This window comes from Pteronotus mesoamericanus, unplaced genomic scaffold (genome assembly GCF_021234165.1).
Source record: "Pteronotus mesoamericanus isolate MK-2021 breed Mesoamerican mustached bat unplaced genomic scaffold, CSHL_Meso_final contig_20, whole genome shotgun sequence".
NCBI lineage: Eukaryota > Metazoa > Chordata > Mammalia > Chiroptera > Mormoopidae > Pteronotus > Pteronotus mesoamericanus.
In genome coordinates this window covers 64,671,532-64,690,326 of record NW_026555085.1, presented here as the reverse complement: position 1 = coordinate 64,690,326, position 18,795 = coordinate 64,671,532, and the positions used below count along the sequence as shown (strand labels likewise).

Below are 18,795 nucleotides of genomic sequence, written 5' to 3'. Positions count from 1 at the left end.
ACTAACATTATCAGACTTTTTTATTTTAGGAAGATAATTTGATATCATTATAGGGTGCTTTAGAAAAAAATAGATCATCACTCATTAATTTAGCCAGCGTTTGTTGAACACCTACCATGTGTCTGGTGTGTGCAAGACGGGAAATGTAGAGATGATAGAAGTAGCCCCTGTACTCTAGGACCTTACAATCTACTAGGGAAGATAGATAATTAAATTGAGTCATAATTTTATGCAGTTAGTGGCTAGGAGTTTCGGGAAGGTGTCTTAGAAATAATAATAAGTTAGTCCTTTTTTAAAAACCTTGTTTTTCAATTACAGTTTACATTCAATATTATTTTGTATTAGTTTCAGGTGTACAGCATAGTGGTTAGACAATCATATGCTTTACAAAGTGTTCCCCTGATATGTCCAGTACCCACCTGGCACCATACATAGTTTTAAAAATAAATTTTTTTTTATTGGTTTGAGAGAGAGAGAGGGAATGAGGGAGGGACATCTATTTATTGTTCCACTTATTAATGCATTCATTGGTTGTTTCTGTATGTGCCCTGACTGGGGATCGAACCCACAACTTTGGCATATTGGGATGAAGCTCTAACCAGCTGAGCTAGCTGGCCAGGGTCATACATAGTTATTACAATATTATTGACTGTATTCTCTATGCTCTACTTTACATCCCCGTGACTGTTTTGTAATTATCAATCAGTCTTAATTTCTTCATCTTTTCCATCCAGTCCTCCAACCTCCCTCCCCTTTGGCAACTGTCAGCCTGTTCTCTTTGTCTGTGAGTCTGTTTGAATTTTGTTTGTTAATTTTTTTCTTTAGATTCTACTTATAAATGAAATCATATGGTATTTGTTCTCTGAGTGACCTATTTCACTTAGCATAATACTCTTGAAGTCCATCCGTGCTGTCACAAATGATAAGATTCCATTCATTTTTATGGCTGTATATATGTACCACAACTTTTTTATCCAGTTGTCTGTTGATGGGCACCTGATTTGCTTCTATAGCTTGGCTATTGTAAATAATGCTGCAACGAACATAGGGGTACACATATTCTTTTGAATTAGTGTTTTGGGTTTATTCTGCTATATACCCCAAAGTGGAACTGCTGGGTCAGGATGCAGTTCAATTTTTAATTTGGGGGAACCCTCCATACTGTCTTACATAGTGGCTGCACCAGTCTGCATTCCCACCAACAGTGCATAAGGGTACCCTTTTTTCCACATTCTCGTCAACATTTATTGTTTGTGGAAATTTCATCCTTTCTAAAAAACAAATGAACATTAATCAGGCAGAGGATAGGGAAGATCTTTCCAGGCAGAGAGCACAGCATATGTGTAAATACTATCAAGGTGAGAATTTATAAGTGATATTTTAAAAGGCAGAGTATGTAGCACTTGTTCAGAGACTGAATGCTGATTGATTATAAGATTTTGAGCCTGCCTCGGTGGTTGGAAAATACTGGTGTAAATACAGGAATAGTGAACACAGTAAGACACAGGAGTGGGCAAGTGATGTCCAGATTTACATCTGTGGATTTTGAGGTACAGTGGGATTTCCATGTGGATGCATACATGCATAGTTGAAAATTGATGTCAGGATTTAGGAGCAAGATTAGGGCTAGAGATTGAGAGTGAGGATTTTTCCATGGAAATAGTAGCTAAACTTCAGACACATGGGTAAGATGTCAATAGAGACTGCAGAATAGAAAAGGAAAAGAGGACTAGAGACAGAATTCTGGAGAATAAGACAATACTTTTTTTTTTAAACCATGACTTTTTTAATAAAAGTATATTTTATTGATTATGCTATTACAGTTGTTCCATTTCCCCCCTCCCCTTTATTCCCTTTCCCCCTCTCCCTACTTCCCACAAGCATTCCCCCCTCCCCCCCGCATGTATGTCCATGGCTCATACATAAAAGTTCTTTGGCTTCTCCATGTCCTATACTATTCTTAACCTCCCCTGTCTATTTTGTACCTACCATTTATGCTTCTTATTCCCCGTACCTTCCCCCCCATTCTCCCTGCTCCTCCGCTCTGCTGATAACCTTCCATTTGATCTTCATTTCTTTGATTCTGCTTCTGTTCTAGTTGTTTGCTTAGTTTGTTTTTGTTTTTAGATTCAGTCATTGATAGTTGTGAGTTTGTTGTCATTTTACTGTTCATAGTTTTCATTTTCTTCTTTTTCTTAGATAAGTCCCTGAGCATCCTGATTACCAGTGTTTTGAACTCTGCCTCTGATAGGTTGGCTATTTCCTCATCGCTTAGTTGTTTTTCTGGAGTTTTGATTTTTTTTTTCATTTGAGCTATATTTCTTTGTCTCTACATACCTGTTACATTGTAAGGGGCAGAGCCTTAGGTATTCGCCAGGGCAGGGCAACCCAAGCTGCTGCAGTTTTGGTGCTGTATGTGGGGTAGGGGTCAGAGAGGAAACAATGCTCTTACTTGGCTCTCCAGACTTTCAGTTACTTCCCCCACTACCCACAAGCAAATTGGGCCCTTCTGGTGCTGATTCCCGGGTGGGTGGGTTTGTGTATGTTCTAGGACCCTGTGGGTCTCTCCAGTGAACTCTCCTGTGAGGCTAGGAGTTTCTCCTTCCACTGCAACCCCCACAGGTTTTTACAGCCAGAGGTTTTGAGGCTTTCTTTTCCCGCGCTGGAACCCTGGGTTGTGTGGTCTGTCTCCCTACCCAGTGTCTCCTGCACGCACCTGTGGGACTGCTGGTCAGCCAGCTGCTGCCGCGTGTGCTTGGTCCGTCCTCCAGCTACTCCTTTGCCATGGGTCCTGTCCCCGACTGCCCATCTCCGCCCTTCCTGCTGGTCTGGATGAATGCTTCTTCTTTAACTCCTTGGTTGTCAGATTTCCATACAGTTTGATTTTCTGGCAGTTCTGATTGGGTTTTGTTTTTAAATTTGTTGTCCTTCTTTTGGTTCTGCGAGGGGGCAAAGTGTATCCACCTATGCCTCCATATTGGGTGGAAGTCCTGCCAGGACTTAAATAAGGAGTTTTAAATTAGTTTCTTCTCCCTTTCATTTTACTTCAAGGAGAAAAAAGAATAAATAAGGAAATAAACATTTGTTAGGAGTTTATTTACTGAAACCCCAATGCACTACAAAAAGACTCCCAGAGTCAAAGAGAACTTTAGTTTTGATAATTGTGAATGTAGGGAAGGTTTTCAGGATGAAGCAGTGAAACAGAAAAGACTTTCTGATTACCCCTCAGTGAATCAGAACACCCCTGAGAATCTCAGGTAATTTAGGGTTAACTTTGTAAACTCTTTATTTTGATTTGCAGCTGTTTCATTTTTCATATTTAAATGTTGTATATTCAGAGTCCCATTGATTTATAAGTAGTTTATACAGTTTACTCATATGGAATACATTACACAAAAGATTAAACACTAAATCCTTAAAAAGAACATACATGGTATTATAGTTGAGGGGATGTAAACTTGTTATTGACCTCACTTGGTTTCAAGTATCTCTCTCAGACCAAGTACATGTAGTACTTGATGTCAGAGAGAAAAGGAAGCCAGGTTGGAAAGGGAAATAACTTTGACATAGCTATAGTACTATTATAGAATGTACTGAAGGAATGTTACAGGCACTTTGGTGAGGAAATGCTATGGCTTTCCCCATTGGAGCTTATTTCTCTGTAACAAGTATGTCTTACTACCTGGAGTAGTTAGCCCATTTCACTTTAGTACAACAATAACAGTTGTTATTTATCAAGACCTTATAGTATGCCAGGCATTCTACATGTTATGAGGACTAAATCATGTCCTCGTAACATTTGTGCATATAGTGGTGATTATAATAAGAGTAATAACTATAATTTGTCAAGTACATACTTAATATGTTCTAAGCATTGTTATATAGTTAATAGGCTTACATTCATTTAATTCTTACAGAAACTGTGTGTAGGTTTGACAGTAGATATTTTTGTTCTTCTATGAGGCCCAGAGAAGTTGAACAACCTGCTTTATGTCATACAGCTATTAAGTCAGGACTCAAACTCAGGTCTCTGAATTTTAAAACCTGTGCTTTTTGCATTATACCTGCGACCTCACTGTCACTTCTGGGTGGTAATGGGGAGCATAGACTTGCTTGAAACTTATGACTCATACCTAAGAAATATTACTAAAGTAAATTAAAGCAAAAAATTTAGGGCCACCTTGAACCAGAGCTGGGTTACTGTTTCATAGACCCCTTTTCAGGGTATGAGTGCCACCTGCTGGCAGGTTATAATGTATCTTTGTGCTTATAAAGACCAGCTTCCAAAAAGGCTGTCACAGGCATGAAAATCTCAGGTTTCAAAATGCTAATTCTTTAATTTCGGTTTAGGAATATTGAGGAATTTTGGAGTTAAGTGTATCTTCTGTTTACGATAAAATACACTGCTTCATTTATCCTCATTTGGGGGTGGGGGAAGGGAGTGGGCCCTACATTTTAAAAAATGATATATACTCAGTGCTTTCTCAAATAAAGCCAATATTACCAAGGGGGCAGACAATGGTCAGATGGATCATACTGTTACTTATAACAGATCAAATAAGAATGGAAAAAAGTTGGATTTACTTTGAGGCAAGTGAGTTATTGAAGTATAAGAGGACTCTTTCCATTCAGATACCCTGAAAAGGAATCTGACCCCCATGGGGGCCTGAGAGACTTAAAAAACAGAAATTGGGGATAAAAGAGGGAAAAAGATGTGTGGATAAAAATAAAAATGAGTTCTTTGTTAATCTAGCACAAGTCTTGCCAAGTTCAGTCAGAATCCTAAATAGTACTTTAGAGGAAAAAGTTTAGGATTATAACTTTAGATTGTTATGTATTTAGGATAGTAAAAATGGGACACTATAAAATAATTTTTATCGATTGGTTTTAGAGAGATAGAGAGAGGAAAAGAGGGGGAGGAGAGAGAGAAAGAGATGTCAATTTGTTGCTCTACCTATCTATGCATTTGTTGGTTGATTCTTGTATGTGCTCTGACCGGGGATTGAACCTGCAACCTTGGCATATGGGAATGATGCCCTAACCAACTGAGCCATCTTGCCAAGGCAATATTGGACACCTTTCATTGTTACTTAAATACCGTGAAAGGGGAGTTAGATAAAATCTTGGCATGTCCATTGCACATTCTTCGTTAGGCTCCTTTGGGACCACGTTAGTACTCTGAGTATGTGGCAAAGGAAATGTTATCATTTAATGTGCTATTTTCAAAGGAAAATCATGCTATACATAACTCCGTTTAAATGTGATTAAAACATTTATAGTTAGTTACATGATATCATGTTGAACAAATATTTGTGTGACAAGAGATTAAAGTCCATTGGTAAGATCGAAATTAAGGAAAGTCCCAGCATGACCATCTCCTTTCTTTGTGTCCCTTTGCACATGAACTGCCCAGGAAGCTGTGGTAGTGCAATTGTATCTTATCTCAGCAGGTGGATTTCTGGAGGGAAAGGACTGCCTTTGGGGGGGCGGGGGAGTGTATAAATTATAAGGGTAATGCTCATTGTAGAAAACTTGTAAAATAGAAGAACAGAAAGAAAAAAAGGAAAATCACACATAATCTTACTACCCAGAGATAACTATATTAATGTTTTAGTATATTTATTGTTTTATAAGCATATTTATAGTTTGTAATCTTTTTATATTATGTCACAGTATTATAGCACAAACCTTTTCTAATGTATCAAAAATACTTTCTTGGCATAATTATTTGATGCTACAATATGTGGACACGTCATAATTAATTAGTGTTCTTATTATTGGACATTTATGTTGTTTACTGTTTTTGTTTTCAGTAAATAGTGATAAAGAAATTTGCTTTTAAATTTATTTGTTTTAGTAAATAAAGGTAAAGGAGTACAGTTTTGTGTGGTGTCTGTTTAGGGTACATTTTATTAGTACCCCAGCCTTGAAAGTAACCAGTGATTGGCTTAATCTCTGCTTTAGTTTCGCAGGTATGTTCTCCTTTGTCCCCTTTTACTATATAGTGTTTTCTTTAGGATTTTGTAGCATTTATTGGATTCATAGCCCTTTCAGAAAACACCTTCTTAGTACCCAGGTTTCAGATTCTGCACCAGATTAAATATCTCACCTTGAGCTATTAAGAGCTATGTTCTCTTCACATCAAGCCATCAAATTTATGAGAGAACGTGGAATAGCGGTTACTAGGGGCTGGGAATGGGGAGATGCTGTTTAAGGTGCAGAGTTTCAGTTTGAAACGATGAAAAAGTTCTGGGGAAAGGATAGTAGTGAATGTCACACAACAATGGTAATATACTTAAAGCTATTTAACTGCATACCTAAAAATGGTTAAAATGGTCAGTTTTATGTTATGTATGTTTTACCACAATAAAAAAAGGTGACCTAGAAATACCATGCAGCTGGAAGAACAAGAAAGATTTCTGTGTAGTACCAGTATTGTATTGATACTGAGAGATTTCCAAGGTAGATTAAGTAAAAAAGGTAAAGTGCTCTTTTGTGTAAATAAGGGCAGATAAAATTATATATTCATATTTGAATAAAGAAACACTGGAAGGATTAATTAAACTAATAAAAATTTTTATCTAGGAGAGTGATTTTCAACTGGTATGCCGCAAGAATTTTTAAAACATGCCCCCATACCTGACTATTTAGTCAGGAACACTGACCTCTTAGATTGTCAACTAAAAAAATGACAACAGCCAACACAGTGATAACCTTCTAGTGTGAATGAATCAAAATTATACCTTTTCTTTGGTCAGATCAGCAAAAAATAAATTTTTGGCATGCTGCAGAATTTTAGTAATTACCTTTTGTGCCATGAGAGGAAAAAGGTTGAAAATCATGGATCTAAGAGCAAGGGGGACCGATGTCACTGGGAGTAGGAGTGGGAATGAAATAGCTCAATCTGTCCTTTTATGTGATTTTGATTTTTGAACCATGTAAATGTATTACCTATTCAAAATAATGTTTAAACATGAGACTGAAAGTAGATTCAGTGTAGAGGGATCAACAATTTGTAATTATAGAAAACATAATTTTTTAGAGATATTGATTACATATCACTACATATGACATCCTCTCTCCCAGGAAAGTGGGGTCCAGGCATCAGGGGTCTGTGCTAATGCTTGGTGTTTAATAGTCCGGTTTGGATGTAGAAATGAGTTTTACCTTCCTTTCCATTGCAGGCAGCAAAGAGAACATATTTTGGGTAGAGACTTAATAAAGTCAAATTCTCTGAGTTCACCAATACCAAGGAGCCAGAAAGAGGAGACAGGTCATTGTGCCTAGAGCAAGGCCTTTTTCCAGAGTCCAAGTGCTAGAAGGATGACCATGGCAAGTGAGGTCATTAAACGTATTATTCTACCAAGTCTGGAGCCTGAAGCATTCAAAAGCAGAAACTATGTATAGCTCTGCAAATGTCACTGTCTTTGATCCAGTCATCGATTAGGAGCATTTTATGTCTAACATTTGCATCTAAAGCAAGAAGTAGGACTGCTTAACGTTTCTGAGGCAGTGGGGAGAGAGATAGCAGCTGATAACTGAACAACACCCACCTACTCACCCATTCTCTTCCTCCCCACCAAGGGAGTATTATAATGTCTTCCCTGTTCATTTCCCACCTAGGTCCTCAGGACAAACAGAGACTCGCTGTAAAGAATTGAAGGCTATCTAGCGGCAGTGCTGCCTGTCCTAGCTCATATCTCTCAGCTGTGTTCCAGGGCATGTGGGTTGGAGGGCGAACACAGGGAGGGAGTCATATTTGGGAATCCTGCTCAAAGCATAGCTGGTAGAACACTTTCCAGCAAGGCTGTCAAGGTACAGGTGAAGAGAGGACTGAGATAGAGAGCCAAAATGAGGGAACTCAAGACCTAGAAAACCTGTCATTGAAAGTAGTAAAGAATTAGGCAACTGAGAAATAGTCTGTAAAGTTCCCTGAGATGGAGTATAGACATTTTTTTTTTTTAACGTGTTTCCAGCACAGGCACTCAAAGTATGCTTTATTCATTTAAAGCTACTAGAATGGGTAAGCAATTTATTTTTTTCTGCCTAATTGATCTGTTTGTATCTCTGTATTCCTCACTGCATTGTTGACTTTGAAAACAGGGACTTCAGCAATAGTGGAAAAAGCATGGACTTTGGAACTAGGAAGATCTATTTAAAACCAAACTTCTCTTTCTAAGTGTTTGATTTTGGCCAAGTTATTTTTATTACACTGAACCTCAGGTTCAATGTACATCATAGGGTTGCTATAAGGTTTAAATAAGGGAAAAACACATACATAATCATCTTACATATAGAAAGTAGTCAACAGAAATTTTGTTCTGTCTCCCTTTTTGTATCCTCCACAGAAGTTTACATTTAAAAGGCTTTCAATATATTTGTCAAATTGAATATGTTTCTCTGTACCTGTTAAATCTGAACCCTGATTAAGGACAGGCTGAGGCAGGCATATTTATCAGGCTTTCAACTTGAGCAGCTAATGTTATTGTGGCTAAATATTTTATGGAGCAACTGCCTGTTATATGCCAGTGCTAAGTTTTCACTTGCTGGTTTAGTCTTTCCTTCTTATTATCAGAGTCCAGCTTGAAGTTTCTACATTGTGAAGGTCTATTCCTTTGCTCTATTTATAGGACCACATCTTCACACCAGAAAACCTCAGCTGCATGCTCTGAGCATGGATGAATGTAGGACTTGTTAAATTATCTTTCCGTCTTTTGTCAAATATTTATTGAGTGTATAGTGTGCTAGGGTGGATATAAACAATGTTAATACATGATTCCTGCCTTTCAAGAAGCTTTTCTTGTATTAAAAAAAAAAATGCACACACCAAAATATAATTTAATTATTTAGTGATACGATATTACTTTTGTTTATAATTTTATATTTTACCACTTAAAATGATCTCATTTTAAAAACACACACATGCACATAGAAAATGGATTGGAAAGATATGTACCAATATGTTGACAGAGCTTTGAATAACGGTATTTCTGAATACCATTATTCTCTGAATAATGGTATTTTGGGTATTTTTTTTTCCCTTAATGTCTAAATGTGCAAAAATTTCATTTTGAAGTTACAGGAAATTCATCAGTCTCCCCTACTTGCTAACGGAACAGTGACTCCTCTCTTCTTCTTGCATTCAGCTTTTGCGAGAATTGAAGCACCCTAATGTGATCGCATTGCAGAAGGTGTTCCTTTCTCATAGTGACAGGAAGGTGTGGCTGCTCTTTGACTATGCAGAACATGATTTATGGGTAAGTCTAAAATTACTTTATTTTTAGAACTATTTCATATAAGAATGGAGAAATAAATATATACACTACATATTGCTAATTCACACAAAGAAAAACTTGTTCTGTTGATCACAGTTAAAAACAGTGTAATAAATGTAAATGAAGATGTAAAAGAATTTGAGCAATACAAAATATCATCTTATTTTACTGAGAAGATAGTATTTGTAATAATCAAAAATATCACTTTGAAAAATGTTAATGAGTGGGAGCTTATAATTTTATTTAAGTAATTAATGGCAGTTTACTAATATGTAGTGAAAATTGCTTTCTTTTGTGGTATACGTGGTAGCTAAGATCAGTCTCTTGCAGCATTTTCTCATTTAAACCGACTCCTCCAAATAGAAGTATATATGTGGTTTTACAAATAGTAAGGCAGTTTTATCAATATATAACAGAAGGCAAAAATTTATAATTATAAACTTTTAAAGTTAGGAATCAGAGCATTTAAACATTTTATCTGAGGAGTTGCTAAAAGTAAAAAAATCCAAACTTGGTAGTAAGTTCAAATTTTGGATAATAAAATGTTGATCCAATATAGTGTGATTCATCATGTATATAAACTTCAATTCCATTTAGGAATAACTTTAACAGACTATGTGTTTTGAAGGAACTTTCAGAGTGTACGCTGTTATAGCAGATATTGATAAGAACCTCCATTCTTTTCATGGATGTTTGGTAGCCATTTTGGCATGTTTTGGACAAGGGTGGGTAGAGAGAGAGGTAGAGATGGTGGTGGTGGAGGCAGGTAGAATTTCTTCCCCTTCATTATAATACTTTTATAATCTACAATATGACATGTGGACATAAAAATTTGATCATAGTGATCCAGTTTTATGTATTTCAAAAAGAAATTCCCAATTTTTCTCTCCCTCCTCCTTTCTAGTTATTTCCTATTTAGTAGAAACTACTAGGAATATCGGTAACTTTATTCTGCGTCAAAAGGTGAAACTTTAATATACACATAGTCAATGATGATACCCAAATGCAATAAGTACTAACTATAGAATGGTAAAGATTTACAGGTTTGTTTGTTTTTTTAATATTTTATTTTGTTGGTAGAGAATATAACTAAGTACTATTTTAGGTAGGCTTTTAAATATCAACCCATTTTACTTTTTGGTCCTATTTAATAAAAATCTTAATAGTTTCAGTAAATCTAGTCGTTATACCTCCATTAAAACTGTCACATTCACCCCTGATACCGATTCCATTTTAGTTGGCCTTGTTATCGAAATTATTATTCTTTGTGTCATTGCCGTTAAGAAATAATTTTAAAATATAAGAGAATTTATTGCAGTCTTTGTTCTATATTATTGACATAGAGAAAGACTGTATTATTACTGTATTTTTTCATTTTTAGCATATTATAAAGTTTCACCGTGCATCAAAAGCAAATAAAAAGCCCATGCAGTTGCCAAGATCTATGGTTAAATCATTACTTTATCAGATTCTTGATGGTATCCATTACCTCCATGCAAATTGGGTGCTTCACAGAGATCTGGTAAGTATGTTTCTTTTATATTTATCATTGTTTCCCCCCCTTTCAAAAGATATCTTTTTTCCTTGGTACAATTATGATAAGCAATAATTACAGAAAATTGTGAAAGTATACCTAAACAAAAAAGAAAATATAAATCACCCATAAACCTATCAATAATTTACTATTATTGTATTAACCTTTGGTGTATATTCTTTCATTATATTTATGCATAGCTGTAAAATGTCAGTGTGATTTTCAACAAGTGATTGATAATATCAGTGTGATAGTCGTATATGAAAAATGTACCTTTTGATCCATTTTGTTTTTTGTATTTTTCCTTATCATTAGTAAAAATATTAGCAATATTAAAAATTTGAGTTCTCATTGTTTTCCTTATAAGCTATACTAAAATAATGACATTTTATCCCATAAATCAAATGCTGTTATCAGTATTAACAATAAATAAATGAATAAATTTAGTGGGTGGAATATACTTATTAGGCAAATTAACCATGATTCAAGTGTTTAATTTTACTTTTTATTCAGTACACATAAAGTGAACATTTATTAATGTTGAATTATATTCATCTTTGCATTGTTGTCATTTTAATTTGTTGTTCTTAAGAAAATAATGGGTACTGAATAATTTTAATACCTATGAGTTTATAATTGGATGTTTTATTTTGCCCCCCACAAAAATAAAAAAAGTGGTTTCATGATTATTTATTTCTTAGGTTTTTGGAGGTTCTAGGGATACGGTAGATACAAATCTAGGTCAACTCAGTTTTATTAAGGATAAATACTTAATATAGAAAGGAATGAATACACAAGGAGACCTAGTTACCGTATTTTGCTGTGTATAATGTGCTTGTGTGCGTAACATACACCCACGTTTTGGGCCCAAACTTTCAGGCAAAAAATCTTTCGTTTTAATTTTTTAATTCAATTTTTTAATTCAATTTTTTATTTATATTTATAAACAAAACTATCGTATTCCAGGGTATTATTTTGCATACAGATATAATTACTGCTTTCTAGAGTTATACTTTTAACACATAAGCATAAATAAAAGAATTTAAAAACATTTATATAGATATGGAGTTAGTACTACCCATGTATAGTGTGCACCCTAATTTTCCCTGAGAAAATTAGGCAAAAAAATGTTCTCATTATACATGGCAAAATATGATAGTGCCCCTTGCTACCTTGTCAGTCAGGCCTGTTCAAACTGTAAGGTTCTCAAAGACTTCCCCATATCTACTTTACTATTAACCATGATTTAGCATGTTTTTAAATGATTCTTGGGTATGTGAGGTTGTTCTAAATCAAAACCTCCTACATAAATGGTTTTAGATTTTAATTTGCTATAATGTAACTATGTGAATTACATTTTTGAGGTCACAATCATGTTTGAATCATCAATCAGAATCTTAAAATTAATTGAAGATTAATTTCAACTCATCTCTTTTTTCCGCAAAATTATATACCGGCATCCTTTGGAGATATTGTGGATTTGGCACCAGACCACCGCAATAAAGTGAATGTTGCAATAAAGCGAGTCGCTTTTTTTGTTGTTGTTGCTTCCCAGGGCATATAAAAGTTATGTTTATACTGTACTGTAGTCTGTTAAGTGTGCAATAGCATTATGTCTAAAAAAACAATGTACATACCATAATTTAAAAATATTTCATTGCTAGAAAGGCTGTCTGTCCTCTTAAGCCTTCAGTGAGTCCTAATTTTTTTGCTGGTGGAAGGTCTGGCCCCAGTGTTGATGGCTGCTGACTGATCAGGGTTGTGGTTGCTGAAGGCCAGGATGGCTCTGGCAATTTATCAAAATTAGACAAGAATGAAGTTTGCCATGTTGACTGACTACTCCTTTCACAAGTGATTTCTCTGTAGTATAGGATGCTGTTTGATAGCTTTTTACCCACAGTAGATCTTTCAAAATTGGAGTCAGTCCTGTCAAATCGTGAAGCTGCTTTATCAATCTTTCATTTTGTCAGTAGGGAATATAACTAGTATGGGGTGTAACTATTCTAAACCTTTTGTTGTCGTTTCAACAGTCTTCATAGTTTCTTCACTTGGAGTAGATTCCATCTCAAGAAACAACTTTGCTCATCCATAAGAGGCAACTGCACATCCATTAAAGTTTTATCATGAGATTTTAGCAATTTAGTTTTATTTTTAGGCTCCACTTCTAATTCTAATTCTCTTATTTCCACCATATCTGCAGTTACTTCCACCACAACTTGGCTGTTTGGTGTAAGAGGCCTAGCTTCTGACCTATCTCGGCTTTCAACATGACTTCCTCACTAAGTTTAATAATTTCTAGCTTTTGATTTAAAGTGAGAGATGTGCAACTCTTTCACTTGAACACTTAGAGACCATTGGAAGGTTATTAATTGACCTAATTTTAATATTGTGTCTCAGAGAATGGGAAGGCCTGAGGCGGGGGGTGGAGAGAGAGATGGGGAAATGGTCTGGAGGTAGAGCAATAAGAACACAACATCTATCAATTAAGCTTGCCATCTTACATGGTGTGGTTTGTGGTGCCCCCTCCCAAACTTAAAATAGTAACTTCCAAAATCACCGATCACACATCACCATAACAAATACAATATTAATGAAAAGGTTTGAAATAATGCGTGATTACCAAAGTGTGACACACAGACATGAACTGAGAAAATGCTGTTGGAAAAAGATGGCCCTGATAGACTTGCTTGATGCAGGGTTGCGACAAACCTTCGATGTGTAAATAATGCAATGTCTGCAAAGCGCAGTAAAGTGGAGCACGATAAAATATGTCTATATTTTGTTTTAAATAGCATAGATTAACACATTTTGTTTGTGATGTTATCACCTGACTGTCCACTGGTACTAAAACTCATTATGACCAGGACTCAATTTTTTCCCATGCAAACTTCCTGGTGCTGTGGTGTCCTCTGTTTTGGTTATGGCACCCCTGCCTCATAGCCTAGAAACTTCTTTTATCTTTTACAGGCCCTTGCATTCCACATCTAGAACTTGCCTAATCCTGTCTGTTTTACCTCTCAAATATCTCTTCTGATCATCTAATTTCATCTCTAGTGCCTCATTCCTAGATGGCCTTTATTATTTCTTTCTTACAGTTTGGTCTTAGCCTCTTGCCTCTTTGTCAATAATTTCTTTTCCTTTCAGTCCACTTTAGACCCTCTGACCTCAGCTTCTGCTCAAGAAGTTTGAAATAGTTCCTCATTGCTTAGAGACTGAAAGCTCTAGTTCCTTATTTGGCTTTCAAGGTCTTATCAGATGTAGCTCCAACTGTCTTTAAATACATATCCATATAATCTTTCATTTACACTGTTCTCTTGAACTATTGATTGTATCTTGTATCCTCCTGAGATTTCCTGCCTCAATGATCTTTATTTCTTCTGTCTTAAAACTCTTTACCCCGTCTCTACATATTCAGAGGCTACCTGTCTTTCAGGGCCCTCATAAACATTGAAACTTATCCTCATATCCATTCCTACTTGGAAATAATCTCTCCTTCTTTCTTATTGGTTGCTGTTGCACTTCATCTTCTCTTTCTAGTACTTATCTATTAGATTTACAATAATTTATATAGATGTCTAGAAGATGTTCTTGACTTTTTGAGAGAGTAGGGTCTGTGATTTATTTGGTATGCTACTACTCCAATACACAATAGTTACTGAGTAAATATTTCCTTAGTGAATGAATATCAGTAAGAATATTGATTATTATGGCATATTTTTGGATTGAGTAATCTATGCATTTCAACACACTGCATAAACATTATTTCCTTATATGTGCAAAGCATGAAGGGGGGCAGTACAAATATTACTGCATCAAAGACTTCCTTCTCAGGAGTTCATCCTGAGAGAATTATGACATGTATACACCCTGTTATACTATAAGATAGAAGAGAGAGAACATGCTCATGGCTCTGTGAGAAGTGCAGACTAAATGCAGTTCAGGGTTAGAAGGTCTACATAGGAGTCGGGGGGGAGGATAAGGGAAAGCTTCAGAGAGGTGCCATTTGACCTGGACTTTGAGGGATGAGTGGAATTTAAATAGAGATTTGAGAGGAGTATTGGATGTAAAACTTCTGAGATGAGAAAGCACTTGAATTGCCGTATTTTGCCGTATATAATGCACACCCACATTTTGTGCTCATTACACACAGGATTATTATGCCTGTTATTGTACCCATGGTATGTATTCATTATACCCACGTATAATGTGCACCCTTATTTTTCCTTAGGCAAAAAAATTTGGGCAAAAAAAGTGTGCATTATATACAGCAGAATATGATGTCCCAAAAAGCTTGTGTATCTGTTTGACTCACAAATGGATAAGCTGAATTAGGCTAGTGTGAGGTAAGACTAGAAAGATGGGTTGGAGCCTGATTCAGGAAGGCCCTAAATATCAGGTGAGGGGAATATTTTTGTGTATAAGTGCTAAACGTTTGTGAGCAAAAGAGTGAATTTTCCCTGGATAAAAATTTTTTCTCCACTGATTTTTTATAACCTCATCCCTAGCATGAACATAATGTTGAAAATAATGTTTGGAGCATGGTTCTGACCTAGCACTATTTATATTTTTTCCACACATTCACCAAATGCCTCTCCTCCTTAAGATTTGAAACTTTGAACCAGTAGGAATCTAGTCTATGACACTTTACTTAATTCTTTTCACTGATTGTGAGTCATGATACGTGGACCATATTGTCATGGTTTTGCCAAAGTATTTGCAAGGGTAGATTTAAATTGTATATTTACTTTGTAGAATATAGATATATTCTATAGTAGATAAACAAAGTATATATAAAGTACAGATATGGTCTTAAAAGGAGCATGATGGAGACATTTGAAAAATTATTTTTTACGAGCTTAAAAGATTTGCAATTTTAGCCAATGAGTAATTTTTTTAAAAGTGCTTCATTTCCTAGTACTGTAAGAAATCTGGCTTTATATTATTTGTTTAATAACAACTGTTTCAGAGTATGTGCCATCTAATTTTTTTTTTGATGTGAGAAATGTGGAAAATCTATATAGTTAAATTTGTTATAATAGATGTAAATTTTCAATGCAATAGTATAGTCCCCCAAATTTAAAAAGTAAGTAAGAATAACTTGGACTTCGCACACTTTACGGAATCAGAAGCATTATATCATCAGTGATTGGTGCTTTTCATTGTGGTTGATTTCATATCTGGAAAAGTATTTTAATTATGTCATTTGGATCCTAGAAAAGAGTCACCAAAGAGATTACTTATATTGGGGAATTGCTTTAAAAGGAAAGGAGAAAAGAAGCTAAATATATTCATCTTGGCTAAGAGACAGTGAAGTAGAGACAAAAGTCTATAAACATTTGGAACTTGTAAACACCAAGGGGGAAAAGATATATTTTAATTTTATAGCAGGATGTAGCTAAGGTTAAGAAGAAGATACATATTGTGACTCATTTTTATGGGATTGCTATTCTGGTAGGTTGGAAGAATGCCAAGATATAGTTTCTCTCTTTTTCAAAATTATGGGCTCCTTGAGAGCAAGGATCATATCTCAATGACTTTTTGTGTGCCTAGTGTTGGCATATTGTATCTACTCATAAGTTACTTGAATTTCAGCAAAACAGCTGGAAATTGCACATTTTTCTTTAGCAAAGGTAGAGAAATGCTGGCTAAATGATAATATGGTTAAGTGGATTTATGGCTCCTTAGTTACTGAATATTGCTACTGAATCAGTGACGTAAACTGAACTGTAAGTGAAACTCTTTTTCATTTTTACTGTTAGCACCTACCACATGATAAATGCTAGGTCTTTGCTGAATGGAGGATTTGAATGAATGCTCCAGGGCCCTGATCCCAGCTCTGTCTTTTAATAATATTTGTGGAGGCCCTACCCCAAAATTCTAATGTGAGTTTTAGGTGGTAATTATTGTTCACAATAGTGGGTGAGTTTGTAGTCTTTTGAAGTTGATAGGCACAAATAACTACATGGTCTGCAAATGTGTTACATGGAAATTTTGTGAGATCCAGTTGAGGAAGAAACTAATTTTGTATGTTAGTAATCTTTTGGATTTGGTTATTAACATCTACCAAATGTTTCTGGATTTTCAAAAAGTTACTTCTATTAAAGGCCTAAAGACACTTATTTTATTAGAGTCTGTAATTAATAATAGTAATAATAAAACTTGCCAATACTTAGAGTCAGATATAATTCAATTAAAGAAAATGATGCAATAGATATTTTACCTATAGAGAAGTACATAATTCAGTTTTGAATATTTTGTCATAATAACTGATAGAAAACTAGTTTTGGTTTGTTGATATATTCTTTATGACATCTGATTGTTCAGGCAGAGTTTTTACTGGATTTGCAACAGCATTCTAGGCTGTTTATACCATGTTGGCTATGTATATTTTAAGTCTGGGTATATATATCTTAAGTTATTTATTGCTGTGTAACAAATTGCCCAAGAATGTTGTGGCTTTAAACAACATTTATCATTTTATAGGTTCTGTGGGTCAGGAATCTTGGTGCAGCTTATCTGGGTCCTCTGTTTCAGTCTCTTTGAAAGCTTGCTGTCATCTCAAGTCTTGACTGGGAAGAACCCGCTTCCTAACTCACTCACGTTTGTTGGGAGGATACATTTCCTCATGAGCTGATGGGTGGAGGCCTGCCTTGGTTCCCTGCCATAGAGCATCTCACGACATGGCAATTTTCTTCACCAAAGTGAGCAAATAAGAGGGTGAGAGAGACTGTGTTAGCAAGATGGAAGTCACATCGTTTTATATGTTTGTAACGCGAGTGACATCCATTACTTTTGCTGTATTCCGTTCAATAGAAGTCACTAGGTGCAAGTCCATACTCAAGGGGAGTAGTTACACAAGTGTACCAGGCGTGGGGGTGATTGGAAACCATGCCCGAAGCTGCCTGCCACAGAATCTAAAAGGCTTTAAATGATAATTTGGATCCTTTTTATTTAGTAGAAATGTAATAAAATGCAATAGGCCCTCTCCTTTCCTGTTTAATTTTCCCATGTATAAAAGTTGCTTGGGTGGTAAGAATTTGGGGTTAGTTCTGGTTCTAGAGAGCTAAAATATTATAATGTACCAATTATCCCTTCCTTTTTATAAATGTTCTTCAATGATTTATTTCCAGAATTCAGTATACACTCCTTTTCCCCTCCCCACATCTCTTCTCTCTGCTCCTTCCCCTCCCTGATATTGAACCACAGGTAATTTAAGTAGATTTACTTAAATGTAGAGGGTGTGTGCAATTGAGATCTATGAATTTTCACTTTGAACATACCTAGAGAATCCATCTTTTTCACGCAGCCTGAGGCCTATGCTCATCATTAGTACTTTTTCTATTTTTTACCCATTTGTGTAAGACAAAGGCAAAAATGCAAAGCAAAAAAATTTAAATGATGGCAAAAACACTGTTTACCATGGTTGCTGCATGGTAACAGCCAGATGACTGCCACAGAATCTAAGAGGCGTTAGAAGCAGTGAAAGGACACCACGAGGAGGCATGAAATACTATAGTCTTTTAGCTAAAGAGAGCATTTGTAGACTTTAGGAACACCACTATATGAAAACCCAATAAATGAAAGTCAAAGAGGGTCCTCTTGATGTGTCAGTGAACAAGCCCTTTAAGGCCCTCATGCAGAAAGAGCGGGCGCTGTGGATGCAGTCAGCTGGTAATGATTTAACTCCTACAGGGCAGGATCAAGAAAGCGTCCATTGCCCAGGCTTCTGATTGAATCCTAAGATGGTGGAATGGTGTCAGGAAGGAAGTGGTTGCGAAATTGTTTAAAAAATGCAGCATCAGCAATGCTGTGGATGGAACTGAGGATGATGAAATTTACCATGATGAGGGAAGTGACTCCTTAGAAGACACTAGTAATGCAGAAATTGAAGAAGATGATACATCTGATACTGACAGTGACAAAGAGTTCTTAGCCTTCTATAATGCATGAATATTTTAAATTTTTACTGGTACATAAATTTCTTGT

At 35.7% G+C, this 18,795-nt stretch overlaps 1 protein-coding gene across 2 annotated transcripts in view; it reads left to right on the top strand.

Moving 5' to 3' along the window:
• The window catches only part of CDK19 (cyclin dependent kinase 19), a 136,393-nt gene that overhangs the window by 79,485 nt on the left and 38,113 nt on the right, over window positions 1–18,795 (top strand). Inside the window, exons 3-4 of one of the 2 annotated variants that reach the window (XM_054569830.1) lie at window positions 9,147–9,257; window positions 10,657–10,797. In XM_054569830.1, the coding sequence (XP_054425805.1) occupies window positions 9,147–9,257; window positions 10,657–10,797 (252 nt within the window). The remainder of the gene's footprint in view (window positions 1–9,146; window positions 9,258–10,656; window positions 10,798–18,795) is intronic. The other variant, XM_054569831.1, reaches the window with a different exon arrangement.